Source organism: Oncorhynchus clarkii, chromosome 25 (genome assembly GCF_045791955.1).
Source record: "Oncorhynchus clarkii lewisi isolate Uvic-CL-2024 chromosome 25, UVic_Ocla_1.0, whole genome shotgun sequence".
In the NCBI taxonomy this organism is placed as follows: domain Eukaryota; kingdom Metazoa; phylum Chordata; class Actinopteri; order Salmoniformes; family Salmonidae; genus Oncorhynchus; species Oncorhynchus clarkii.
In genome coordinates this window covers 36,686,261-36,713,933 of record NC_092171.1, presented here as the reverse complement: position 1 = coordinate 36,713,933, position 27,673 = coordinate 36,686,261, and the positions used below count along the sequence as shown (strand labels likewise).

Genomic DNA, 27,673 nt, shown 5'->3' with positions numbered 1-27,673 from the left:
AGATCCATTTGTGGTTTCAGGCTGCGTGAGAAAGGAGTTGGGTGCAGTAGAATCAGTGAAGGTAACCTGTAACGTTAGTGGACTTGTGATATGTTTTTGTGTTTCTTCTGATCAGAGGGAGCAGGCACTCGTTTAGTCAGAGTCTCTACCAGACAAAGTCATGTTAGGATATAGCAGTTATCCTGTTAGAGCCTTTTGTGCTGAATCCGCTGCTCTGTTTCAGGTGCAACATTTATGGTCATGTCATAGCAGTGTGTAGGAAGGAGATTCCAACATGTGGGAAGTGTGCACGAGGGCATGTGAAAGAAGACTGCGTAGTTTTGGTGGATAAAGTTGTGTGTGTCTACTGTTGGGATTTTTCATGTTGCTGTGAGTAGTAGATCTGTGCCAGCACAGCGGGATAGGCCGACGAGTGATTCATGCTTCGTAAGGTTGGCTTTTTAGTGTTCATAGCAATGGTTATCAACTGTACCGCAGAAATGTAATGTAGTAAATCACAGAAAATAGATATTGTGGTGGCAGCTGCAGAGAAATATTTGGGTATACGAGATCGGATGTCAGAAGAGTTACAGGGCGTGTTGAGGGGTGGTTTCCTCTCCTCCCAGGCCGCTGGCATGGTGCAGGAACAGATTGGGTCAATGTAGTGAAAGGGGTAGTGAGTTTTTTCATGAATGTATGTGGGAGCAGTGTATGAGATTTTGCTGCAGAAGATTTATGAGATGTTTTGAGATTTGGTATTGTTTTTTAAATGGTGGCATATAGATGTAGCGTTGGTTTGTGATGCAATTTTCTTATTTTTCCCCCTTAACAAAAAATAAAAATTGTATCACAAGTGTAACGTGATTGAAACACACACTGCCGTACAGTAGGTGGCGGCATGCACAAACGAAATGTGCGAACGTCATGGTACCGAAGAAGAAGAAGAAGAAGTCATCCTCATGTGTAGTTTTTGGAGATAATCGTCTTTATTAGCTATAACTTTACAAACATAGCTTGAGTATCAGAAGCTTGAGACAAGCTTTTGATTTCCGCTGATCACCTATGTGGCAATTATCGTCAGATTCAGAGATGATGCCTGGTCTTAAGCAAACCACGTTTTGAGCGCATAACTAAATTAAGCAAACACTGTCACCATGGATGATGCAAGACACAGACAAATAAAAGTGTTGGATTGGAAGTTGGACTCCTCTGCACCACACCGTATCCAGGTGAAGACACAGATAATAAGTGTTGAATTGGAAGTGGAACTACTCTGCTCCACACCTTATCCAGGTAAGGGTGTACAGTCAGTGGGTCTATGTCTAATTTGAGCTAAAACCAACTTTAATTATCATTTGTTTTATTAAAAAGACAGTAAAAGGAATGGAATTTGTCATTACTGTGACTATTTCATATTTCTAGGTAACAATAGTGACAGTTGTGCATGTTGTCCTACTGTACGCGTGAGGCTATATATGTTTGGATTTCACCAAACTGGTATGCAGGGTAAAGTTCACAGAGGTTGTGGTGTGCTCAGCATGTTATCAGACTTTATCTGTTATCCTGTTACTGCAGTGGGCTAAATCAGGGCCGCACAGTGTTTCTTGGTAGTCTCAAACAAAAATATACAACTCGCACACATGGTTATGAGCGTTAAAAAAAGAAGACACCTGTACCATGTCAGATATAGAGTTTAAATGTATTACATTTTGAGTTTGCATTACAATATTACATTTATATATATCACAGAAGCCTGAATTGTAACAAAACAGTTTGACATAGAAACACCTGATTTTCTGCAATAAAAAAAAATTAATGTTGATTAATTATGAAAAATATGTATAATATTCCACCAATGAGGCCACGAGGTCATTGGACTGCAGGAAAGGTTGACTGAGAAGAATGTGTTGTTTATATTTTGATTCATTATTGTTATTTTTAAAGTCGTTTTGACAACATTGTCAAATGTCATTGATAATGTTTTCTCTGTCGTCGCCTTGTTTTAACCTTGAAGGTCAAATGTATTTTCAGTGGGAGTCACGACATGCGCTTTGTCTCCGAATTTCACCCACAGGCACCGAGATATGAAGATGACAAGGGCGATGCAATGGCAGTAATGGAAAATCACTTCTGAACTCTTGTGGGGGCAACTTTGCCTGCTTGTCAAGTTGAGTATCTTTTCCAGAAGGATGTCTGGACCTGAAGGAGAGGTATGTGAAAGCTTCTTGCATTGACTGTGTGCTGTATGTCATCTAGATCTATTGTGGCAAACAATAACCTGGTTTATCATACTCCTTCAAGAAAACAGACCATGGTTTGGGTATCTAGGTACAGTTGAAGTCAGAAGTTTACATACACTTAGGTTGGAGTCATTAAAACTCATTTTTCAACCACTCCACAACTTTCTTGTTAACAAACTATAGTTTTGGCAAGTCGGTTAGGACATCTTCTTTGTGCATGACACAAGTAATTTTTCCAACAATTGTTTACAGACAGATTATTTAACTTATAATTCACTGTATCACAATTCCAGTGGGTCAGAAGTTTACATACACTAAGTTGACTGTGCCTTTAAACAGCTTGGAAAATTCCAGAAAATGATACACAAGTATTAACACCATGGGACCACGCAGCTGTCATACCGCTCAGGAAGGAGACGCGTTCTGTCTCCTAGAGATGAACGTAATTTGGTGCGAAAAGTGCAAATCAATCCCAGAACAACAGCAAAGGACCTTGTGAAGATGCTGGACTAAACAGGTACAAAGTATCTATAACCACAGTAAAACAAGTATTATATCGACATAACCTGAAAGGCCGCTCAGCAAGGAAGAAGCCACTGCTCAAAAACCGCCATTAAAAAAAGCCGGTTTGCAACTGCACGTAGGGACCAAGATCGTACTTTTTGGAGAAATGTCTTCTGGTCTGATGAAACAAAAATATATCTGTTTGGCCATAATGACCATTGTAATGGTTGGAGGAAAAAGGGGGAGGCTTGCAAGCTGAAGAACACCATGCCAACTGTGAAGCACGGGGGTGTCAGCGTCATGTTGTGGGGGTGCTTTGCTGCAGGAGAGACTGGTGCACTTCACAAAATAGATGGCATTATGAGGTAGGAAAATTATGTGGATATATTGAAGCAACATCTCAAGACATCAGTCAGGAAGTTAAAGCTTGGTTGCAAATGGGTCTTTCCAAATGGACAATGACCCCAAGCATACTTCCAAAGTTGTGGCAAAATGGCTTAAGGACAACAAAGTCAAGGTATTGGAGTGACCATCACATTCACCCAACTTATTGTGGGAAGCTTGTGGAAGGCTACCTGAAACGTTTGACCCAAGTTAAACAATTTAAAGGTAATGCTACCAAATACTAATTGAGTGTATGTAAACTTCTGACCCACTGGGAATGTGATGTACGAAATAAAAGCTGAAATAAATCATTCTCTCAACTATTATTCATTAAATATTATTCATTATTCAACTATTATCATTTCACATTCTTAAAATAAGGTGGTGATCCTAACTGACCCAAGACAGGGAATTTTTACTAGGATTAAATGTCAGGAATTGTGAAAAACTGAGGTTAAATGTGTTTGACTAAGGTGTATGTAAACTTCTGACTTCAACTGTAGGTAGCTACCAATAAAGGCTTCATTACGAGTTAATCAATAACTCACCCCCCCCCATATTTAATTCTAGTGTGTCTGAAGTCTGTTCAAGGCTCTTGGGATCTCCTTACGGATGGGTGTGGACACCCTTACGGATGAGCCCCTCCACCTCCATCCCATTCAGCAATAGTAGCCGTATCCTGATTCCTGGCACCAAGATGGATGCTTTGGCACAAATGCACTTCGCCACTATCGACTATGTCATATTTGCCCTTTTGTTGGCGTCGTCCATGGGCATAGGGCTGTACTATGCCCTGTCAGGGGGTCGGCAGCGCACCACTCAGGAGTTCCTGCTGGCGGACCGGAGCATGAGCTGCCTCCCTGTGTCTCTGTCACTAATCGCTACATTTCAATCAGCGGTGGCAATTGTGGGCGTGCCAGCGGAGATCTATACCCATGGCACTCAGTACTGGTTCATAGGCTGTGCTTACATCCTGGGGCTATTCATTCCAGCACACATTTTCATTCCTGTGTTCTACAGGCTGCATCTTACCAGCGCTTACCAGGTGTGTATTCTAGGCTATTCTCTCTGCAAGCTTAGCTCTAGATGGAGAGAAATGTTTGGAATGAGAATATGTAGGCTAATACCAGTTGAAATGTATAGGCCTAAGTCGTTTCCGTAGTTTTGGTTTCTGTCAGGGAAATAAGTGCTGAAAATACTGCTGTGTATATCACTTAGTGAAGGTATTTTTCTTTTCAGTATCTGGAACTGCGGTTCAGCAAACCAGTGCGTATATGTGGAACAGTTACCTTCATCTTTCAGACGGTAAGGTCCACACCAGATGCAATATTAAGACCAAAACAAGGAGAAGATTGTTGAATATCAGTTTTTCCTCTGATGACTACTGCTATCCCTTGCAGGTCATATATATGGCTGTTTGTGTGTACACTCCAGCCCTAGCACTCAATGCAGGTCAGTAACTCAGGCTGTTTGTGTGTACACAGGTCAGTAACTCAGGCACTTTTATGCTTTCAGGATTTACAGACAGTGATGAGACTTTAGGGGCGGTTTATTGCCGGTTTCCCAGACAAAGATGAAGTAGTACAGGACTAAAAATCATTCTCAATGGACGTTCTCCATTAAAATAGCTTTTAGTCCAGGACTACTAGGCTTAATCTATGTCTGGGAAACTGTCCCTACAGGGTCTAACGCTCTTGGGGGGGGGGGGGGGGGGAAATAATAATAATGTTTTGGGACGACACCATTTCAGCTCCAGAAATTCTACTGTGTTTTGTGCTGTGAGTAGGTTATTTAGAATTGTGTGCAACATGTTGGAGTAAAGGTTGCTTAATTTTGTATCATGCTTCCCCGTAGTTACTGGCTTTGATTTATGGGGAGCAGTGCTGGCCACTGGACTGGTGTGTACACTGTATACAACTCTGGTAAGTTGTTCAGTCATTTTCTCAGTTTGTAATGAAGCTGTTATTACACAATTATTGCATAATTAAAAAACTTACACAACATTTGCCCATGAAAAGCTTTTTGTGTAATGTTGACATTATGAAATGTCGTTCCGAAGTAAAATCTTTCTTTAAAATGTTTGATATCACATCAGCCATTATTAGCTTGAAGCCTATGTGTGGGTCGTTTCAGGAAACTAGACGTTCCTGATGTCACGCATCACTTCTTCATAGGAGAGGCAGTTGAAAGTGAACTTTTTTTCTTTACTTTTGGTGGCCTTAACCTCATGTTGGTTCGCAATCATAATATTGACAAAGTTCCAGTGATACTCTGCGTTTTCATCGGCAGGTTTTCTTGTCATGGTCCTTCATTTATAAGCATAATATTTCTCCACACAGATATTATATATGGAATTAACGGGACATATTGTATAAAAATATAATATTGGTTCCAAAATAATATCCTATTGGTGAGCCAACTGGTAAATGCAGAGGGTCTTTTACTTAGTTATAAGGAATTCATATCACAGGTCCCTGTAACAACTAAAGATTTTACAATTGTTTTAGATGCCATTCCCTCAGGTGTTTCTTCATTATTCAGGAACGTGTCAAGACCTGACCCTCAGAACATACCGACGATTACCCCTGTTGACTCATCAGTAGGAAAGATTTGTTTTTCTTTTGGTCCAACAACAATAGAGCTTTACGAGCCTTGTTTCAACAGGATGTTGGATCTATACCTTATGTCATGCCTTATTGAAATGGTTTTATTGATAATATCTGTTGGAAACAAGTTAGGATGTTGCCACACACATACCTACTTGTTAACAAAATTAAGGAAGTTAATGTTTTTATATATTTTTTTATTCATAAATATGATCCTGCCAATCACTATATGAAGAAAAACTTCAATTTAAATTGTATCTTTTGTAATGACCACCCAGAAACAGTGTTTCATCTTTTTTTTAGCTTTGTATTCATGGAAGGAATCTGTGACAAGACATCAGTAGATATATAATTGAACACATTTATGAAGATTTTGCAATATTATGGAGGGATGTGCTGCTTGGATTCTTTACTTATGATAGAAATAATTTGAAACAATTTTATGATGTTCATTTCATCATTCTTTTGGCCAAATTTCATATTCACAAATGTAAATTTACAAACAAAACACCACATTTTATTACCGTACAAAAAGAAATTGAACTACATTTTATGACAATTAAATACTCTACTAACAAAAACGCTGTTAGAATTATAAATGTCTGTATGTCCCTTAAGGTCCTTGTGTAATGTGATATTGTACCCCCTAGCCCAGCCCCGCCCCTAGCCCAGCCCCGCCCCTAGCCCAATTGTCATTGGTATATTCTTTATACATCCTTGTGTTTCCCCAGGTACTTTTTGTATTGATTTGTTGTTAATGAAAAACTAAATAAATAAGGAAAATAATAATAAGGTTGTTGTCCTTGCACCCAAGGTTGCACATTTTGGCCAATATTCATAGGTGGAAACCTCCCGTGAGAATTACCGGGAATATATGGGAATTAATGGAAATATATGCATATTAATATAATTTAAATGTAGATGTTTTTTTTGCATAGGATATATTTAACATATCATATAGAGACAGAAACATAAACCTTTTACCTTATCATAAGTAGACACACTTGCAAATGATTAAATATTTTCAATAGAAAAAAAATATTTAGTTATGGATTGAACTTTAATTAAATGAGTTGACTCTTCACATGGGAGGATTTCACTGAACAACAACATAAAGGGAATATTGAATGATCCCCAATGATCCATCACATCACCCAAAAACGTTTTCAACATACGGAAATTATGTAAAGCTTTGGTTGTCTTCCTCTCAGGCTTCCATGTCTTCTCCCTGGACCTCCTCAATGTCCACCTCTTGAACATCAGACTCTGAGGCCTCATCTTCACTATCACTTTCCAACCTTGTTGAGGATGGCTCGTTGTCAGGCTCAAAAAGCCTGTTGCGTGCTTTGGTGTGTGTGTTCCCAAACAACGACCAGTTCCACTCTGAGGCGGCTGATGTGGGATGGGATTTGGAGGATGATGGAGGCAACAGGGGAAAGAGCCTCCACAAAGTCCCTTCCACCAGGTGGCTGATGAGATATGTTGGCACGACTGCCATGTTGCATCTCCATCCCAAAGCCCTTGCTTGGAAGTGTACTTCGCCGGACTGCCAAGAACCTTGCCCTCATCCAGGCCAAGGTGGCGAGACACGGTAGTGATGACACCATAGGCCTTGTTGATCTCTGCACCAGACAGGATGCTCTTTCCAGCATACTTGGGGTCCAACATGGATGCTGAGGCGTGTATGGGCTTCAGGCAGGAGTCTTCATGCTTTTTGATGTATTTCAGAACTGCAGTTTCCCCTGCTTGGAGCAACAGTGAAGTGGGCAGGGCAGTACGGATTTCTTCTCTTACATCTGCAAGCTGAGTCTGAGTCAGAAAGGATGGCACTGTCTCCCTCAATCCGTGCAATGGCTACTGCTATAGGTTTCAGGAGTTTCAGGCTGCTTACCACTCTCTCCCAAAATACATCATCCAGGAGGATCCTCTTGATGGGGCTGTCCATATAAGCAGACTGTGATATGGACATTTCTTGGAGAGACTCCTTCCCCTCCAGGAGACTGTCAAACATGATGACAACACCACCTCAACGGGTGTTGCTGGGCAGCTTCAATGTGGTGCTCTTATTCTTCTCAGTTTTCTTGGTGAGGTAGATTGCTGCTATAACTTGATGACCCCTCACATACCTAACCATTTCCTTGGCTCTCTTGTAGAGTATATCCATTGTTTTCAGTGCCATGATGTCCTTGAGGAGCAGATTCAATGCATGAGCAGCACAGCCAATGGGTGTGATGTGAGGGTAGGACTCCTCCACTTTAGACCAAGCAGCCTTCCTGTTCGCAGCATTGTCAGTGCAAATACCTTCTGTGTTCCAAGGTCATTGATTACTACCTTCAGCTCCTCTACAATGTAGAGACCGGTGTGTCTGTTGTCCCATGTGTCTGTGCTCTTGTAGAATACTGGTTGAGGGGTGGAGATGATGTAGTTAGGGTTAGGGTTAATTATTCTTTGCCCACAAACATTCAACCACCCATCAGAGATGCTTGCAATACAGTCTGCTTTCTCTATGATTTGCTTGACCTTCACTTGAACTCTGTTGAACTCTGCATCCAGCAATTGAGTACATAAAGCGTGTCTGGTTGGAAGGGTGTATGTTGGGCGAAGAACATTCAGAAATCTCTTCCAATACACATTGCCTGTGAGCATCAGAGGTGAACCAGTTGCATACACAGCTCGAGCAAGACATTCATCAGCATTTCTCTGACTACGTTCCTCCGCCAGGGTAGCCTAGTGGTTAGAGCGTTGGACTAATAACCGGAAGGTTGCAAGTTCAAACACCCGAGCTGACAAGGTACAAATCTGTCGTTCTGCCCCTGAACAGGCAGTTAATCCACTGTTCCTAGGCCGTCATTGAAAATAAGAATTTGTTCTTAACTGACTTGCCTAGTAAAATAAAAGTACAATAAATAAAATTGAGTAAAAAAAACAACTTCTGATTCCAAGAGGACCATGGCTGTTGCTATCGATACGGTTTCTGATTCATCATTTTCACTTCGAATAGAAGTAGAGGGACTTTTGTCAGAGGTTGCTTGTTGTGAGCACTGAGGGAACTTTATGAACTTGCCAGATGATTATGCATCTTTGTTGCATTCTTCACATAATTTGGCACAGTGTTTGCTAATATACACAGCTTTTCCTTCTATATTGGCTGCAGTGAAATGTCCCCACACATCAGATGGTGCCTGTGGCATTTTCCTGTAAAGATTAGAAAAAGATGAGTAATAAAATAAATAGTACAATTCCATGTACTAATAAATAGTTAAGCAGTTAGATTAAACAACTCCTTTGTAAGATAAATGTTTTAACATGAAACATGTATGGAAACAGGTGAATTAACACTCCTCAGTTAGCAGGCTCAAGCAAGCTAAAACCCACATGGTAGCAAAAACAAACTAGCAGAAATTGTTAACAAGTTAGGAATTATTTAAACACACGTTGCTGTTGGCTACTATTTACTAGTTAACAAAAAATCATGTTTGTCATATACGATATATTCACCCCACCCAGTATTGTAATCAAAACTTACCAGAAAGCATGTAGTCCTTGGCTCAGACAGTGTAGTAGTGTGGGCTCAATAGCATCTCATTAGTGTGCAAGATCTTGAATCAGCTGTACATGTGATGGAAGAATGCACTGTGCATGCAGAGGGTTGCAATTCCATTTAATTGGGGATAGTTTAACCAAAATATGCCACAAGACCTGGAATTGCCTTATGTGTATCCCACAAAAAAAGGTTCACTGTTATAAGCTAACTTTTTTGATGAACTTAAGCAAAATTCACAAAATTCCCAGGCTTAATTTCCATTGTAAAATTTCCCAGAAAGTTTCCGACCCTTTGCAACCCTACTTGCACTACACTGCCAGGTCTCTGACCTCTCTATAGGCTGTCTCATCGTTGTTGATGATCAGGCCTACCACTGTTGTGTCATCAGCAAACTTAATGAGGGTGTTGGAGTCGTGCTTGGCCACGCAGTCGTGGGTGAACAGGGAGTACAGGAGTGGACTAAGCACGCACCCCTGCGGGACCCCAGTGTTGAAGATCAGTGTAGCGGCCCGTCAGGAAGTCCAGGATCGAGTTGCAGAGGGAGGTGTTTAGTCCTAGGATCCTTAGCTTAGTGATGAGCTTCGTGGGCACTATGGTGTTGAATGTTGAGCTGTAGTCAATGAACAGCATTCTCACATAGGTGTTCCTTTCGTCCAGGTGGGAAAGGGCAGTGTTGAGTGCAATAGAGATTGCGTCATCTGTGGCTCTGTTGGGGCGGTATGGGAATTTGAGTGGGTCTAGGGTTTCCGGCATGTGTGAGCCATGACCAGCCTTTCAAAGCACTTCATGGCTACTGACGTGAGTGCTACTGGGCGGTAATCATTTAGGGAAGTTACCTTCACTTTCTTGGGCACAGGGACTATGGTGGTCTGCTTGAAACATGTTGGTATTCCAGACTCAGACAGGGAGAAGTTGAACATTTCAGCGAAGACACTTACCAGTTGGTCCGCGCATGCTTTGAGTACACTTCCTGGTAATCCCCACGGCTTTGTGAATGTTGACCTGTTTAAAGGTCTTGCTCACATCGGCTGTGGCGTGATCACACAGTTGTCTGGAACAACTGGTGCTCTCATGCATGCTTCAGTGTTGCTTGCCTCGAAGTGAGCATAAAAGACATTTCGCTTGTCTGGTACACTCGCGTCACTGGGCAGCTCACAACTGGGTTTCCATTTGTAGTTCTTAATATTTTTCAGCCCTGCCACATCCGACGAACGTCAGAGCCAGTGTAGTAGGATTCAATCTTAGTCCTGTATTGAAGCTTTGCTTGTTTGATGGTTCGTCTGAGGGCATAGCGGGATTTCTTATATACTGACAACTCTCTGAGTTTACCAACGCCCAGAGCGCACTCTGGCACTCCAGATTAAATTTACGAACACACTCGTAGTATAAACCAGCCATTAGTCTTGAAATCTTTGGTTGTTTAGTACATGGCCTCACATCTGAATCCTTAAAGAGATGGGCGGGGCTTAGAGGGTGTGAACGATGCTGAATGGGTGTAGACAACGAAGAGGTCTCCAGTAGGTTTACCAAAACATTCAAGGGCCATTTTCTCAAAAGTGAGGTTACAAGTTTATCAACTTTCAAAGCAGAATTACTTTCCCATTGTTCCCTAACTGTAGTGTATGATATACCATTTTCTATTTCAGACTCTCAACTTTTATCCAATGTAAAAAAAAAACATAACAATTTTTGCAACATAAGACCAAATCGAGACATATGATAATAGGCTCTGTGATTGGGTCTATGTGTTGTGCCTGGTCCTGACAGGGAGGCCTGAAGGCAGTGATCTGGACAGATGTCTTCCAGACCATAGTGATGTTTGCTGGCCAACTAGCGGTCATTGTGGTGGGGGTCCAGCAGACTGGGGGGGTGGCAGAGGTCTGGAGGAAGGTCTCAGAGGGGAACCGCATCTCCGGCATAGAGTGAGTGGGACTGGTCACTATATTCACGTATTCAAGCGATGACTGGCAACCTAGTTTAAAGTTGGGTTTTGAGGACATCTTAAACCCCATGTTCCAATTCCATTGTTCCAGTTCTAATATTCCAATTAGATGTTCCCCCTCTTTACATGTCTGCTCTCCAGCCTGAACCCTGACCCTACGGTGGAGTACACGTTCTGGACCCTGGGGGTGGGGGGAGTCTTCCTGATGTTGTCTCTGTATGGGGTCAACCAGGCCCAGGTCCAGAGATACCTCAGCGCCAAGACCGAGAGGGACGCCGTCATGTAAGACCACAGAGATACATCAGTTAGAGATTGACAGATAAGGTGCATGTATTGTGTTTTGTAACTTATTATACTATTACCATGTTATTAGCACTTTATTTTAAGCATGCAAGTTATGTTAGAATAAGTGTTGTTTGCCTGCTCTGGTGGATTGTGACCCCTCTATGTTTTCTGCAGGTCTTGCTACATGGTGTTTCCCTCTCTACAGTTAGCTCTAGCTCTGAGCTGTGTCATGGGGCTTGTCATGTTTGCACGCTACTGTGGGGAGGACCATTTCCACAATCTAGGTGTCTTATCAAAAAATGAGGTGTGTGTGTTATTTATTATGGTAATCTGGAGTGCATCATTACAGTATTACAGTATTATAGTATTACAGTATTACAGTATTATAGTATTACAATATTATAGTATTACAGTATTATAGTATTACAGTATTATAGTATTACAGTATTATAGTTTGTTAATGAAGTAATATGCCACTTAGCAGTCAGCAGCAGATGCTTTTATCCAAAATGACCTACAGTACAGTGAGTGCATACCTTTGTATTATGTATATGATCCCCAGTGGGAATTGAACCAACAACCCTGGTGTTGCTATTGCCATACTCTAACCGACAGTACCACCAACCAGTATGTGCTCTCTTCACAGATGGTGTTGTACTTTGTGATGGACATGCTGCAGGGTCTACCTGGCCTGTCTGGACTGTTTATCTCCTGCCTGTTTAGTGCAGCTCTCAGGTATATCAATATTTCTAACACCCTTTTTCCAACAGATGACAAAAGGCTTTACAGTAAACCCAGCCTAGACCTCCAGAACAAGCAGAAGCACAGTGACCGAGGGGTGGTTTGGTGTTGTGACTGAGTTTCATGTCTGTCTCCACAGCACCATCTCATCAGCCTTTAACTCTCTGGCTACAGTGACCATGGAGGATCTGATCAAACCACACTGCCCCTCCATGACAGAGGATAGGGCCACCCTGCTCTCCAAGGGACTGGGTACGTTGAGATATCCTGGGCCCTGTCCATAGCCCCTACCCTCTAGGTCCATAGCCCCTACCCTCTAGGTCCATAGCCCCTACCCTCTATCCCCTACCCTCTAGGTTCATAGCCCTTACCTTCTAGGTCCTACCCTCTATCCTCTACAACCTAGCTTCTACCCTCTAGGTCCATAGCCTCTACCCTCTAGGTCCATAGCCCCTACCCTCTAGGTCCATAGCCCCTACCCTCTAGGTCCATATCCCCTACCCTCTAGGTCCATAGCCCCTCTAGGTCCATTGTCCCTACCCTCTATCCCCTACCCTCTAGGTTCATAGCCCTTACCCTCTAGGTCCTACCCTCTATCCTCTACATCCTAGCCCCTACTCTCTAGGTCCATAGCCCCTACCCTCTAGGTCCATAGCCCCTACCTACCCTCTAGGTCCTAGCCTCTAGCCCCTACCCTCTAGGTCCATAGTCCCTACCCTCTAGGTCCTAGCCTCTAGCTCATACCCTCTAGGTCCATAGCCCCTACCCTCTAGGTCCATAGCCCCTACCCTCTAGGTCCATAGCCCCTACCCTCTAGGTCCATAGCCCCTACCCTCTAGGTCCATAGCCCCTACCCTCTAGGTCCATAGCCCCTACCCTCTAGGTCCTAGCCTCTAGCTCATACCCTCTAGGTCCATAGCTCCTACACTCTAGCCCCTACCCTCTAGGTCCATAGCACCTACCCTCTAGGTCCTAGCCTCTAGCCCCTACATTCTAGGTCCATAGCCCCTACCCCATAGGTCCATAGCCCCTACCCCCTAGGTCCATATCCCCTACCCACTAGGTCCATATCCCCTACCCTCTAGGTCCATATCCCCTACCCTCTAGGTCCATATCCCCTACCCTCTAGGTCCATATCCCCTACCCTCTAGGTCCTACCCCCTATCCTCTACATCCTAGCCCCTTCCCTCTAGGTCCATAGCCCCTTCCCTCTAGGTCCTAGGCACTTCATGTCGATCAGATCAAGTGCCTAGTGGGTAGTGGTTGTGTAGATCCAATTAAGTGGATTGGGAGTAGGGGCCAGAGGTTGAGTAGATCAGATTCAGTCTCGGGGTTAGGCCCTAGGAGTTAGGGGCTAAAGGTTGTTTCTGTACGGGCCCTGCTTCCTGTTGAGTGCATATTTTAACTTATTTGTCAGTTTTACATAATGCCTTTCTCACTTTACCTGTGAGAGGATGCTTCCTAACACGATACAGCACTCATCTCATTCTAACAGTAACATGTTCCGTTTCTGATCCAGCATGTTCATATGGACTGCTGTGTCTGGCCATGGCCTATCTCACCCACTTGATGAGTGATTCCGTTTTGCAGGTAAGCACACAGATGCCTCGTCCCTTTGCGGATTTCATTTTCAAATAGTTAAAATTAAAAATATTCTGACATGTTTGTGTTTATTTCAATTCAAGACTGCTTTCAAAATATTTGGAATGGTTGGTGGTCCTCTTCTGGGTGTCTTCTCTCTCGGGTTGTTCTTTCCTTGGGCTAACTCCACCGTAAGTACTGATGTGTTCATGTGATCCCTGCGGGAATCAAACCTACTGTCACGCTCTTACCAACTGAACCACACAGGACCCGGTAGAATGCATTACTTTGCCTCTGCTTTTGTTTTGCTAGGCCGGGTTACTGTAAAACCACTTAGTGAACACTGCTGGTGTAAAAAAAGGCTTAATAAATACATTTGATGTACTGTTTCTCCAGGGTGCCCTGGTAGGGTTGGGGTCAGGCCTGGCGATGGCCTTCTGGGTGGGCATCGGGAGCATCGTAACCAGTACCTCTGGGGGTCTTGCTGCTGTGTCTCAGTTCAACTGTACTGCTGTACAACTCTCAGGGAACATCACCACAGCCATGGGGACAGCACTCATCAGTACTGCAATGCCCACCGCTACACACAGGTATGAAACAAAGATCAACAGAATCAATACCGTAACTATTAATCCATCGTAACGGAAATTTGTATTTTTGTGGTCTGTTCGTAATTTAATTCCCAAACTCCCCGGAAATCAATCAGAAATTATTTAACTTAGTTTACTCATAGATGCAAATTTTGTGAATACAATTAGTGATTTATATAATAACTGCCTTTCAATTTTTCTTTAGCCGACCAATGGGTCTGCAGAGGTTCTACTCCTTCACGTGGTACAGTACAGTGCTCTCAACTCCTTCACTGTGGTGATCACAGGGTTGGTTGTTAGCTTTCTCACAGGTACAGATTCATTAACATTTGTCATTTAGCAGTCCAGAGCAAAACATGCATTCAGATCGCTCAAGAAGTGAAGTTAATCTAATTGGTTGGCTTTTATCTTTCATTTAAGGACCAATGAAAGCGGAGGAGGTGACCCCAGGCACTCTGTATCCCCTGTTGGGCAACATGCTGTTCTTCGTACCAGATAAACTCAAACAGAAGCTGTGCTGCGTCACCCCACTGGGGCATGGGGTAAGACAACAGAGCACAGGGGCTCAGCACACTCACAGTTCAGGATTGTATTCGTTAGTGCAAACCATAGCAAAACTTTTTGCAACAAAAATATGCATTTATTATTGGACACGGTCAGGTAGTCTCCAGGGCTGCATTCAGCAGGGCACAACGTTCGGAAATAAATATGTTATGTAGAACAAACATGTCTCTCTTAAATGTAGAACAAGGAATCAGTTCCATGCAGGACATTTCTGTCGGCAACGTTCCACAATGTTTTCTTCCTGAGCTGATGCATTCCTATAACGCAGCACTAAAGGGGGCCCTGTCCACATTCTCAGGATGGAATTCAATCATTCATTGCCGATAGTAAGATTCCCACAATGCACTTTCAGGAAGTGTGTAAAGCAGCTAATAAATCACACACTTTTGAAAGTGCATTGTGGGAAAACCCACCTTCTTCAATGATTTAACTCTTATATTATGACTAGCAACACTGTGTGTGAGGGTCCTTTTAACAAAGCTATGTGCTATCGTATCAAGGTTACAAAACATTGTCCATTATCTTAAGTTTTTTTTTTTTGTGTAGCCAACCATCCAGGAATGTCCACCTGCTCAACACGAGAGAAATGGTCAGGCCGTCTACACAGAGGAGGGCTTGTTAGAAGAGGAGAGGCAAAGCTTTCTTCTTACCTCCCACACACCTGTTGTGGAACATGAGACCGCTCTGTGATGGACAGACTCTTCCACAACCACGTTGTATCACGGTCCTCTGGGCAGTGAAATGGGCCACACACTGTATCATGTCAGAGTGTTTTTCACAGAGGTTCTGTTCTGAGGAGATGATGCTCTGAGAGGAGAAGTGTTGTTGGGAGGTATTGTGCTCTGCTATGGCTGACCCTGTAAAACAACACATTTCACTGCACCTATCCGGTGTATGAATATAAAACATATTTCTCTGTAATCCAAGTGACTGTGGATTAAAAATGCACTGATACTGTACATGTCTGGCGTGCATGACGCCTGAACAAGACCAAAGAAACCTACAGTATTACTGAAATCAACGATAAACCCAAGACCCTGTTAATGTATACTTCCGGAGACGATCAGATTTGAATGGACCATTTGTTTTGCTGCAAGGTATAAAACGATGTCACGAACGTCGTATTGAGGAGACCAAAGAGCAGCATGAATACATACTTTTAATGAATGACGAAAAAACACGAAGTACACTAAACAAACAAACAAAATAACAAATAACCGCTATCGAAACTGAGTGCTAACATGCAACATCACATAGACAATAACCCACCAACCACAATACAAAACAGGCTACGGGGTGGCAGGGTAGCCTAGTGGTTAGAGCGTTGGACTAGTAACCGGAAGGTTCAAACCCCCGAATGACAAGGTACAAATCTGTCGTTCTGCCCTGAACAGGCAGTTAACCCACTGTTTATTAGGCCGACATTGAAAATAATAATTTGTTCTTAACTGACTTGCCTAGTTAAATAAAGGTCAAATAAAAAATAAAAAACCTAAATATGGTTCCCAATCAGAGACAACAACAAACACCTGCCACTGATTGAGAACCATATCAGGCCAAAACACATAGAAATAGACAAACTAGACATACAACATAGAATGCCCACTCATATCACACCCTGACCAAACAACGCAAATCATGGTCAGAGTGTGACAAACAAAGACATATCAAGGGGCATAACTCCTGAGGAAACACAGAGAACTACTTGAGTACTGCTGGTTATCGCTGTGCGCCCAGTCAATGAGAAAATAGCTTTCTGTTATTTGTGGAACTGAGTACTTGTTCTTTCAATAATGTGTTCCAGTGGGCGACTTTGTCATGTTGGCCTGGTGTGTAAGTAGGTATGGCAACAAAATATGTTCAAACGATACTTGAGACATTTTCAGTGTTTCGAAAATGAGAAAATAAACATTTTTAAAAGTATTTCAGGTTTCACAGTCCTTACTTTGAAACAGTCTTTATTTGGTAATGAGTTCACTCATAGCTTTAGTGTAAACAGTTAGTATTGAGTTAGTTCATTCATTAGGTTGGCAGAGGAGGGCAGTGCCCCTGAAGACCCAGTGAGTAGGACACTCCAAGGTGGGTAGAGACACGGATGTGATGAAGTTGGTAGAGATGCCTGAGGAGGAGAGGAAGCCTGCCCGCTTGAAGGTCCGGTACAGGGGACAGTCATAGAACTGGAGGTCCCCAGGAGACTCGGTAGTAGGCACGGCCACAGCATCCTCCGAGACCTGGCCAACCAAAGGCAACAGGGATGTGATATGAGCTCTCACAATAAAAACAGGAAGACAGTCCAGGACAAATATGTGAACAATGCTACATCCACTGCATGAAGAATGGTGGGTAAAACGCTGAAGTGATATTCAGTGGATTGGCTGGTTAAATGAGAAGGTGAGCCCTCTACCTGGCAGGGTAGGAAGTGTATCTCAGGCACAGGGCAGTGTTTGATGTTGTGCTGAAGCTCCTGCAGGGTGTGGGAGACAGGGTCCCAGCTGGCTCCGTCAAGGTACAGCCCATACACCAACACGCCCTCATCTGGTGGAGCTGGGCCCTGTGAGAAAGATGGTGTAACAAATCACACCGTGGATCTAAGGTATAAGGTTAGAGGGATAGTTCACCCAGATTACAATGTCAGATGGTTCCTGACCCTGGAAATAGCAGCAGACCATCTGTGATTAATATTGTATTTTGGGTGCGCTGTCCCTTTAATTGCTACCAACTGTTTCTAGATTGGTATTACTAAGTTATATACCCAGGGAAACTTTTAGCTAGTGTAGTTACCTCAAAAAGGAGTTTAGTTTTGTCTGCCACTTTGCTCCAGCTCTCATCCACGGGTTGAACATGATAGGTGAAAGACAGAGAGTCTACAGGCACGTTCTTCTGTCGAGCACTGTTCTGGAGAACAGCTGTCAGAAAACCTATAGGGAAGATTCATTAACTATTTAAATCAAAATGCCTCTCAGAATATTACAGAAATTGGTATATTATTTGAATTTCAAAACTCAAATTTGTAAGGGCGATACAATTGTAAGCCAAAGACAAATTTCCCTTTCACTAAACCTTGATAATGAAGTTTTGAACTTCAAGCAGTGTCTCTCTTATGGCTGCTATTTTAGGTATTTTCATTCTGGCTGTTATGTACAGTACCTTGTGGAAAGAAGAACCCAGAGAGCCAGTAGGAGCGAGGCTTCCTGTTCTTGAGGCTCTGCTGCAGGTCAGTCTTAGGAGGACGGTTCAGAGAGTAGACTCCTCCACTAATAATAGGTATTCTGAATACATAGAGGGTATATACAAGGAATATTAGGGGATAGGAACATAAGTAACTTATATATTTTTTCCATTCACCATGAATATACAATACTGTATTTAAAAGAAAATGACGATGACCATGACATAATCATGAAGGTTTATATTGATTAAAGTTTAAACAATACAAGCTTTAAGTATATGTATGTCAACTTAGTTCATGTTTTCTACTTTTCTATAAGGTTGATCTTGATGTTGTCTGCCCAGGCTCTGAAGAACCACACTCTCTGTTCCAGGTCCTGGATCCAAGAACCCAGAGCCATGCACGACTCGTACGAGCAGTGCTACCAAGGCAACAACAAAAGACAGGCCGATGACTTCTTGTCCAAGTTGAATCAATTGCTTTGTTTATTTAGACTCTAGAGGATAATGACACCTTGGGCTTGGAGGAACATGTCAAAATGTCAAAACTGACGAGAAGCACGGAATTGTGTTAAAACATCAGGGTAGATTGTGTGCAGTGAGAGCTGAGCTGAGGAGAGTGTTTATTTCAGGGTTGAGCAAACTAGAGCCCATTCAATGCAGCCCCCTGGAGGTTTGAGTAAAAATAAGAAGGAAACGGAGGGCCCGCAAAAAAACAAATCTGTGCGGGCCCTCCATTGAATTTCAAAATCCTGATGTGGCCCTTAAGCCAAAAAGTTTGCCCACCCCTGGTTTACTAATATACTGTACCTTCCAGTCTGATGGTACGATCATGGTGAGCAGGGCAGTGTAGACCTACCTTCCAGTCTGATGGTACGATCATGGTGAGCAGGGCAGTGTAGACCTACCTTCCAGTCTGATGGTACGATCATGGTGAGCAGGGCAGTGTAGACCTACTTTCCAGTCTGATGGTACGATCATGGTGAGCAGGGCAGTGTAGACCTCCTCCAGAGCCTCACTCATCAGCACCTCTCCTCTGATGGAGGCAGAGAAGGAAAGGAGGCTGGAGCGCACCACACAGAGGAGGTAGTTAAACTGGTCAATCTCCTGTCGCAGGATCACCAGCAGGGCAGAGGAGGCCGAGGCTGTGCATCTCTCACCTTCAGAGTACATACGGATGCATACAGACACACAAGGCGGCTTTCAGTAAGAACTATGAACAAAAATGAACACAGATAGATATATAGAATCTCTCAATATCCCTGTCACTAACTCTCACTCTTAGAGGAGTCAAAATAAGAAAAGGTACAACCTGTGAAAATGATTTCCTTTTCAGACAATACATTTATTCTAATCTATTCGTAGCCCTTTACACTTGTACCCATATACAGGTTGATAAAAATGGCTGATAAGTGACTAAATTGGAACGCAGTGGCTGTACAGTAACATGCTATAAATGACGTCAGAGCTCTGACTCTGCACTTCACAGCTCTCTATGGGTTTTGACTGACAGACGTTCTGAACTTGAGCACCACATGTGACTAGGAGTTGCCCCCATCCCTCCAGCTAATTGGGTAACTTTTGACATTTTTTTGTTGTCTGGGTGATAGAAATGCTGTAAATGAAAATGACTATGTATTTTGAAAGATGAGACGTTGAGGATTATCATAAATACCACCTTTATGTCATACAAGCCAAACACCTGTGAGTCCAAACGTGCACTTCACATTTCCAAATCATAAAGCTCAGGGATGCAGGGTTGTGTTCGAAACAAAACAACTACAAGTGTGCTTGCTCTAGCTCCTCAACGGCTTTGAGTCATAAAAGTGCAGTGAAATGACTTAGTGCACACTTTCAGAGGTTATTGACCAGTTAGTCATTTTGTGTCATTTTTTTGTCTTATGGTTCTACTACCCCACATTTTCTAGGAATATTGTTACTGAATATATCCAGAGTATTTTCTGATTTCGTAAACAAGTGTGGTGAAAAGTACAGTAAATGTAAAATGCACATAAAATCAACAGTGTAGTGTTTGGATTCAGTCTTGTGTCAGGTGAACTGTTGTGTCCTCAACTTTGGTCTAATCATTTCCCCATAATATCCAAACTGTTCCCTTTCAATTGTTACCAGGTTTATGCAGTTCATGTTTCTTTTGTAATCCCTATCCCAACCAGTGTAAAGGGTTGAGTATGTAAGTTACCCTGGTCAGAGGAAGATGATTCCGCAAAGTTGACTTTGGCGATGATGTCTCTGAGGAATAGTGTTTTCTCTGTGACACGATCAACCTCCACTGTCTCTGGTAGTTTCTTCAGGATGTTCATGGCCATCCTCAGAACTACGCTATCTTGGCACTGTCTGTCTCTGCTCCACACAAACAAACAGAAGAAGAATTCAGCATTTCATTAACATTCTTTACACTACATAACATAGCCGTTTTTCTAATTCAAGTGCCGAACTGAACCATACTGTGCTGCCTTGGATATTTTATGTTCACCTTGTCCTTTCCAGCACACTGTAGTGGATGCTTAACCATGCCAGCTGTGTACAGCTCCGCTTGGCTCAGCATTGCCAAAAGGATATAAGTAATACATCTATTGGTGGGTTATATTTCCCCTGGGAGACCCACCTGACCAGCAGGCTGCTATCAGAGAGCCTGGGCTGCAGGTTGACGATAGTGTGCAGCAACTGCTGGGTCTGGTTCTGCAGTATCACCGTCTCTGCACTGCTGTCGATGCCAAACACCTCTGCCAGGTCTTTGTCGGGCATGTTCTCTATGTAGGCTCTACACTGGGGCCAGCTGGCGTCTTTAGGGAAGGGAGGGTAGCCCTGCCAAGAGAAATACAATATAATGCTCTCAATGAAGACAGAGAGAATAACAGAAACATACAATTTTGCTTTAGGGTTATATTTCATTATGTAATATACAGTGCCTTCAAAAAGTATTCATACCCCTTCACTTATTCCATTTTTTGTTGTTACAGCCTGAATTCAAAATGGATAAACTATGTTTTTACACACCCATCTACACACATTACCCCCATAATGACAAAGTGAAAACATGTTTTTAGAAATGTATTGAAAATGAAAGCACCTTTGTCAGTGATTACAGCTGTGAGTCTTTCTGGGTAAATCTCTAAGAACGTTCCACACCTGAATTGTACAATATTTGCCCATTATTCTTTTTTAAATTCTTCAGGCTCTGTCAAGTTGATTGTTGATCATTGCTAGACAGATATTTTCAAGTCTTGCCATAGATTTTCAATACGATTTAAGGCAAAACTGTAACTAGGCCACTCAGCAACATTCAATGTCGTCTTGGTAAGCAACCAGTGTAGATTTGGCCTTGTGTTTCAGGTTATTATCCTCCTGAAAGGTGAATTTGTCTCCCAGTGTCTGTTGGAAAGCCGAATGAACCAGGGTTTCCTTTAGGATTTTGCCTGTGCTTATAGCTGTATTCCTTTTATTTTTATCCTTAAAAAAAAAATGCCAATGACAAGCATACCCATAACGTGATGCAGCCACCACCGTGCTTGAGTGGTACTCAGTGATGTGTTGTGTTTGCCCCAAACATAACGCTTTGTATTCAGCACAAAAGTTCATTCTTTGCCACCTTTTTTGCAGTATTACATAAGTGTCTTGTTGCAAAAAAGATGCATGTTTTAGAATATTTTATTCTGTACAGGCTTCCTTCTTTTTACTGTTATTTAGGTTAGTATTGTAGAGTAATTACAATGTTCATCCATCCTCAGTCTTCTCATATCACAACCATTAAACTCTAACTGTTTTAAAACCACTTGTGGCCTCATGGTGAAATCCCTGAGCAGTTTCCTTCCTCTCCGGCAACTGAGTTACGAAGGACGCTTGTATCTTTGTAACGACTGGATGTATTGATACACCGTCCAAAGCCTAATTAGTAACTTCACCATGCTCAAAGGGTTACTCAGTCTGCTTTTTATTTTATTTTACCCATCTGCCAATCGGTGCCCTTCTTTGCGAGGCATTGAAAAACTTCCCTGGTCTTTGTGGTTGAATCTGTGCATGAAATGTACTACTCGATTGAGGTACAGTGCCTTGCGAAAGTATTCGGCCCCCTTGAACTTTGCGACCTTTTGCCACATTTCAGGCTTCAAACATAAAGATATAAAACTGTATTTGTTTGTGATGAATCAACAACAAGTGGGACACAATCATGAAGTGGAACGACATTTATTGGATATTTCAAACTTTTTGAACAAATCAAAAACTGAAAAATTGGGCGTGCAAAATTATTCAGCCCCTTTACTTTCAGTGCAGCAAACTCTCTCCAGAAGTTCAGTGAGGATCTCTGAATGATCCAATGTTGACCTAAATGACTAATGATGATAAATACAATCCACCTGTGTGTAATCAAGTCTCCGTATAAATGCACCTGCACTGTGATAGTCTCAGAGGTCCGTCAAAAGCGCAGAGAGCATCATGAAGAACAAGGAACACACCAGGCAGGTCCGAGATACTGTTGTGAAGAAGTTTAAAGCCGGATTTGGATACAAAAAGATTTCCCAAGCTTTAAACATCCCAAGGAGCACTGTGCAAGCGATAATATTGAAATGGAAGGAGTATCAGACCACTGCAAATCTACCAAGACCTGGCCGTCCCTCTAAACTTTCAGCTCATACAAGGAGAAGACTGATCAGAGATGCAGCCAAGAGGCCCATGATCACTCTGGATGAACTGCAGAGATCTACAGCTGAGGTGGGAGACTCTGTCCATAGGACAACAATCAGTTCTATATTGCACAAATCTGGCCTTTATGGAAGAGTGGCAAGAAGAAAGACATTTCTTAAAGATATCCATAAAAAGTGTCGTTTAAAGTTTGCCACAAGCCACCTGGGAGACACACCAAACATGTGGAAGAAGGTGCTCTGGTCAGATGAAACCAAAATTGAACTTTTTGGCAACAATGCAAAATGTTATGTTTGGCGTAAAAGCAACACAGCTCATCACCCTGAACACACCATCCCCACTGTCAAACATGGTGGTGGCAGCATCATGGTTTGGGCCTGCTTTTCTTCAGCAGGGACAGGGAAGATGGTTAAAATTGATGGGAAGATGGATGGAGCCAAATAAAGGACCATTCTGGAAGAAAACCTGATGGAGTCTGCAAAAGACCTGAGACTGGGACGGAGATTTGTCTTCCAACAAGACAATGATCCAAAACATAAAGCAAAATCTACAATGGAATAGTTCAAAAATAAACATATCCAGGTGTTAGAATGGCCAAGTCAAAGTCCAGACCTGAATCCAATCGAGAATCTGTGGAAAGAACTGAAAACTGCTGTTCACAAATGCTCTCCATCCAACCTCACTGAGCTCGAGCTGTTTTGCAAGGAGGAATGGGAAAAAATGTCAGTCTCTCGATGTGCAAAACTGATGGAGACATACCCCAAGCGACTTACTGTAATCGCAGCAAAAGGTGGCGCTACAAAGTATTAACTTAAGGGGGCTGAATAATTTTGCACGCCCAATTTTTCAGTTTTTGATTTGTTAAAAAAGTTTGAAATATCCAATAAATGTTGTTCCACTTCATGATTGTGTCCCACTTGTTGTTGATTCTTCACAAAAAAATACAGTTTTATAACTTTATGTTTGAAGCCTGAAATGTGGCAAAAGGTCGCAAAGTTCAAGGGGGCCGAATACTTTCGCAAGGCACTGTATGTGTGAGGTACAGAGATGGGGTAGTTATTCAAAAATCATATTAACAACTATTATTGAACACGAAATGAGTTCATGCAACTTATTTAAAAGTACATTTTTACTCCTGAACTATTTTACGCTTTCCATTACAAAGGGGTTGAATACTTATTGACTAAAGACATTTCAGATGTAATATTTTTTATTAATTTCTGAAATATTCTACAACAAAATTGTGTTTAAATCAGTGAATACTTTTGTCATGTAGCAGACGGATGTAAAGTAGGTAAACAACCATATGACATCACAATTACCTTATTCATTCCTTTATCAGTATGTTGACATGGATCCTGTGACTGTGATGCCAGTGTTAGGTGGAGGGGTGTGTCTGACTCCTACCTGAGCCTGACAGAAGCTGTGTCCGTCCTGCAGGACCGAGGGGGTATAGCAGCGGTGGAGAATGGTAAGCAGGCATCGGCGGTCCCAGGGGTCGGTGACACGCCCTCCGTAGATCACCTCACCCGTCAGGTAGCGTAGGGCCGCCCATGGCAGCTCGGAACCTTCCGCAGCCCGCAGGAGACTCTCCTGGTTCAGCATGGACACCTAAGACACACAGACAGAGCCAAGACAAGAGACAATGCTCTCTCTCAATCTAGATGGATCTGTGTCATTATATTGTAAGCTGAGAAGCTCTGTTGAGTTGGAAACAGTATGTGTTGCATCATAATGTACCTCCAGGTCAGAAGATGTAAAGGTGTAGGGTATGTTCCACCCCAGAGGGCCGTACTTCTTTCTCTCCTGCACGATGGCGTTGAAGAAGCAGAGGCTGAAGAGCAAAGTCTTCCAGGCTGGGCTGCAGTCCATTTTACAGAAGCTCCTCTCGGTCACCTCTCCACTGGGACTGAAGGTGTGGAGGAGCTTCTCCTTCAGACCCCGAGGAGGCTCCACAGCTATCTACAGGACAGGATGTGGAATTACTGTATTAGTAACTGAGGCTCTACCGCTATCTACAGGACAGGAAGTTGAATTACTGTATTAGTAACTGAGGCTCTACTGCTATCTACAGGACAGGAAGTGGAATTACTGTATTAGTAACTGAGGCTCTACCGCTATCTACAGGACAGGAAGTGGAATTACTGTATTAGTAACTAAGGCTCTACCGCTATCTACAAGACAGGAAGTAGAATTACTGTATTAGTAACTGAGGCTCTACCGCTATCTAAAGGAACAGAATCATTGGCAATGAATTTGTAACAACAACAGACATTGTTGTGTTCTGTGTATCTGAGGGGTGTGCAATAGAATGTCTAGAAGAGACAAAGCCCCTCAGACGATGGGCAGATTGACTGGTTCACTCATGGGTACACCATAGAAATAAACTCACTAATTATACTTCTATAGGTGTGTGGCCCTCTAACGGGAAGCTGTGGTAATGAAGGCCTGGCTGACCTTAATGGCTCTCTGCAGGACGGAGGCAGGGAACACTGGGTCTGGTTTAGAGGACAGCCACAGACGGAAGTGAGGGTCCAGGTCTGAGCCTTTCCACTTCAACCTGAGCAGAAGGGATGAAAAATACTCAGGTCTGTCTACAGCTGGGTCCTGTTGGGTAGAAGCACCTAACAGGACCACACCTAAAGGCATCTCACAGGACCCTCTGTGCTTCAACGTGGTTTCAAACCTACGTATACTACATCATATTGTCTCACATGACATTACCCATCAGCATAAAGTATATATTAAAGTATATATTAAGACATAAAAACATGCAAAATAAAAGCTCAAAACAGGTGCTGTTGTACACTCACGAGTTGACGACAGTCTGCAGTCTGGGCATGAAGGAGGCGGCCAGGTGGCAGTTCTGCAGGAAGACCCAGCGGCCCTTGAGGACCTGGGCCTTGTAAATGAGCTCCTCTGCCCTGGGGCCCTGGCCCTGACCCAGAGACACCATGTCCAGGTGCAGGCTGCTACCCCTCAGCTCCTGGGCCAGACGCACCAGGAGGGAAGCTGGGTCCATGCCTGAACAGACAGGGGAAGAATAAGGACATCAGACACGACCTAAAGCTGCTTGTACTACACCATATTGTCCAGGAATTTCAAAGGTGTAAAAGAAGCTTTGAGTGTCCCAGTGTCCGTCCCAAATCCTACTAGTGAGAAAGAGGGTGGAACGAGCAGCCTAACACCAAGGTTATTACACACCAGTTTAGGGAGGATGTCTAGTACACAAGAGTAGCAGTAGTCTTACCAGGGGAGAGGAGGAATACGATGGGCACATTGGCAGAGCAGCGCTCATACACCTCTCTCAGGGAGATCTTTCCAACCTCCAGGTACTTAGAACCCATCTTCTCTATGACAAAGGCTTTCACTGCCGTGTTCAGACACTCAGGCCTCAGGATCTTCACCTGGGAGATAAAGACAGCCTCAACAGAGTTCATCATATTTATCAAGGAGAATGTTTTGAGTTCTTACAAAGCTGTAACCCGCACGCACGCGCGCACACGCACGCACGCACACGCGCACACACGCGCACACACACACACACACCAAGAGGATCTTCTGGAAGCCTGAGAGGCTCTCCCAGGGGAAGATGTGGACACACTTGGTGAGATGCCTGTCCTTCGAGGCTGCTGCTGACTGGGATGACTCTCCTGGACAGATAGACAGACAAACCACATCATGATGTCACACACACATTCATTCATGACACAGGAGGTGAGCTAGAATGAGATTCTATCGGTGAGGGGGAACGAGCTAGAATGAGATTCTATCGGTGAGGGGGAACGAGCTAGAATGAGATTCTATCGGTGAGGGGGAACGAGCTAGAACGAGATTCTATCGGTGAGGGGGAATGAGCTAGAACGAGATTCTATCGGTGAGGGGGAACGAGCTAGAACGAGATTCTATCGGTGAGGGGGAACGAGCTAGAATGAGATTCTATTGGTGAGGTGGAACGTGTATGGCTTGTCATTACCATGAAGAGGTTCTGTGAAATAAGTCAAGGAAATGATACTCTGTGGTGAATTCAAACACAACATGCATCAGGGAACACAGGACAGAAAACTTCCCAGAGCAAGGTTCACTGGAGATGCCATAGTCAAGGCTCTTTTCTGCACAAGAGCTTCTAGGAATAAGTCAAGCAACCCAATGTTCACCAGGGAAGCTTCACATTCCAGCACAGCAACACCGACCTTCAGTACCAGAACCAGCGTGTCCAGTGTAGGGCTCACTGAGGAACTCATAGAGGTTCCTAGCCTGCTGGAACAGTTCCCACTGCAAACGGTTGGTCTGGATGGACTTGTAGAGGGTGGCGAAGCAGGGCAGGTGGGCACACAGGTACTGGCACTGTGCCCACATGCTGTCTGTCAGCCACGGGTGGTCCGGACGCTCGCCCAGGAGCTCCCCTAGTGAGACAATCACACACAGATGCACTCAGCAATTTTACTGTGGTCACCCCCCCTTAATTACTCAAATGCTCACTCATTCATGGTCTACTTATTTTCCAATTGAAAGACAGTTTGGAGCCTTTTAAAGACAAGCTCTGATTCAATATGCGGCCTCATATTACTGACAGATGCCTGACACAGCAGGTATTTTTTTTACCTTCCTCCTGTTCGGCTCTCTTTGAGTCCATCATGCTGGCCAGCACAGCAGAGTGTAGGAATATCTTCCACTCTTCAGCAGGCAGGAACTCAGTGCTGCCCACTATCATGTTGTGCTTGTTGGTCTTCATGATGTTACAACACATCAGGAAGGAGAAAACCACCTGGTCGTCCACAAACAGGGCCAGGGACACTTCCTGGAGGGGGAAGGGGGAGAGAGACAGTACAGAGGGGGAGAGAGAGATAGAGAGAGTAGGGAAGAGAGAGAGAGTAAGGAGG

At 43.3% G+C, this 27,673-nt stretch overlaps 1 protein-coding gene and 1 pseudogene across 1 annotated transcript in view; one reads left to right on the top strand and one right to left on the bottom strand.

The window, feature by feature from the left end:
- The first annotated feature begins 915 nt into the window (after positions 1-915).
- On the top strand, positions 916-16,130 carry LOC139383845 (sodium-dependent multivitamin transporter-like; annotated as a pseudogene).
- A 771-nt stretch (positions 16,131-16,901) lies between these two features.
- The window catches only part of LOC139383638 (dynein axonemal heavy chain 6-like), a 61,090-nt gene continuing 50,318 nt past the window's right edge, over positions 16,902-27,673 (bottom strand). The window contains exons 68-83 of the mRNA XM_071128179.1: positions 27,396-27,591; positions 26,984-27,196; positions 26,340-26,443; positions 26,041-26,197; positions 25,604-25,814; positions 25,248-25,350; positions 24,531-24,752; positions 24,198-24,401; positions 20,755-20,954; positions 20,329-20,489; positions 19,086-19,288; positions 18,438-18,550; positions 18,108-18,229; positions 17,742-17,878; positions 17,365-17,511; positions 16,902-17,191 (exon numbers count right to left, since the gene is read on the bottom strand). Of these exons, the coding sequence (XP_070984280.1) occupies positions 16,976-17,191; positions 17,365-17,511; positions 17,742-17,878; positions 18,108-18,229; positions 18,438-18,550; positions 19,086-19,288; positions 20,329-20,489; positions 20,755-20,954; positions 24,198-24,401; positions 24,531-24,752; positions 25,248-25,350; positions 25,604-25,814; positions 26,041-26,197; positions 26,340-26,443; positions 26,984-27,196; positions 27,396-27,591 (2,709 nt within the window). The 3' untranslated portion in view covers positions 16,902-16,975. The remainder of the gene's footprint in view (positions 17,192-17,364; positions 17,512-17,741; positions 17,879-18,107; positions 18,230-18,437; positions 18,551-19,085; positions 19,289-20,328; positions 20,490-20,754; positions 20,955-24,197; positions 24,402-24,530; positions 24,753-25,247; positions 25,351-25,603; positions 25,815-26,040; positions 26,198-26,339; positions 26,444-26,983; positions 27,197-27,395; positions 27,592-27,673) is intronic.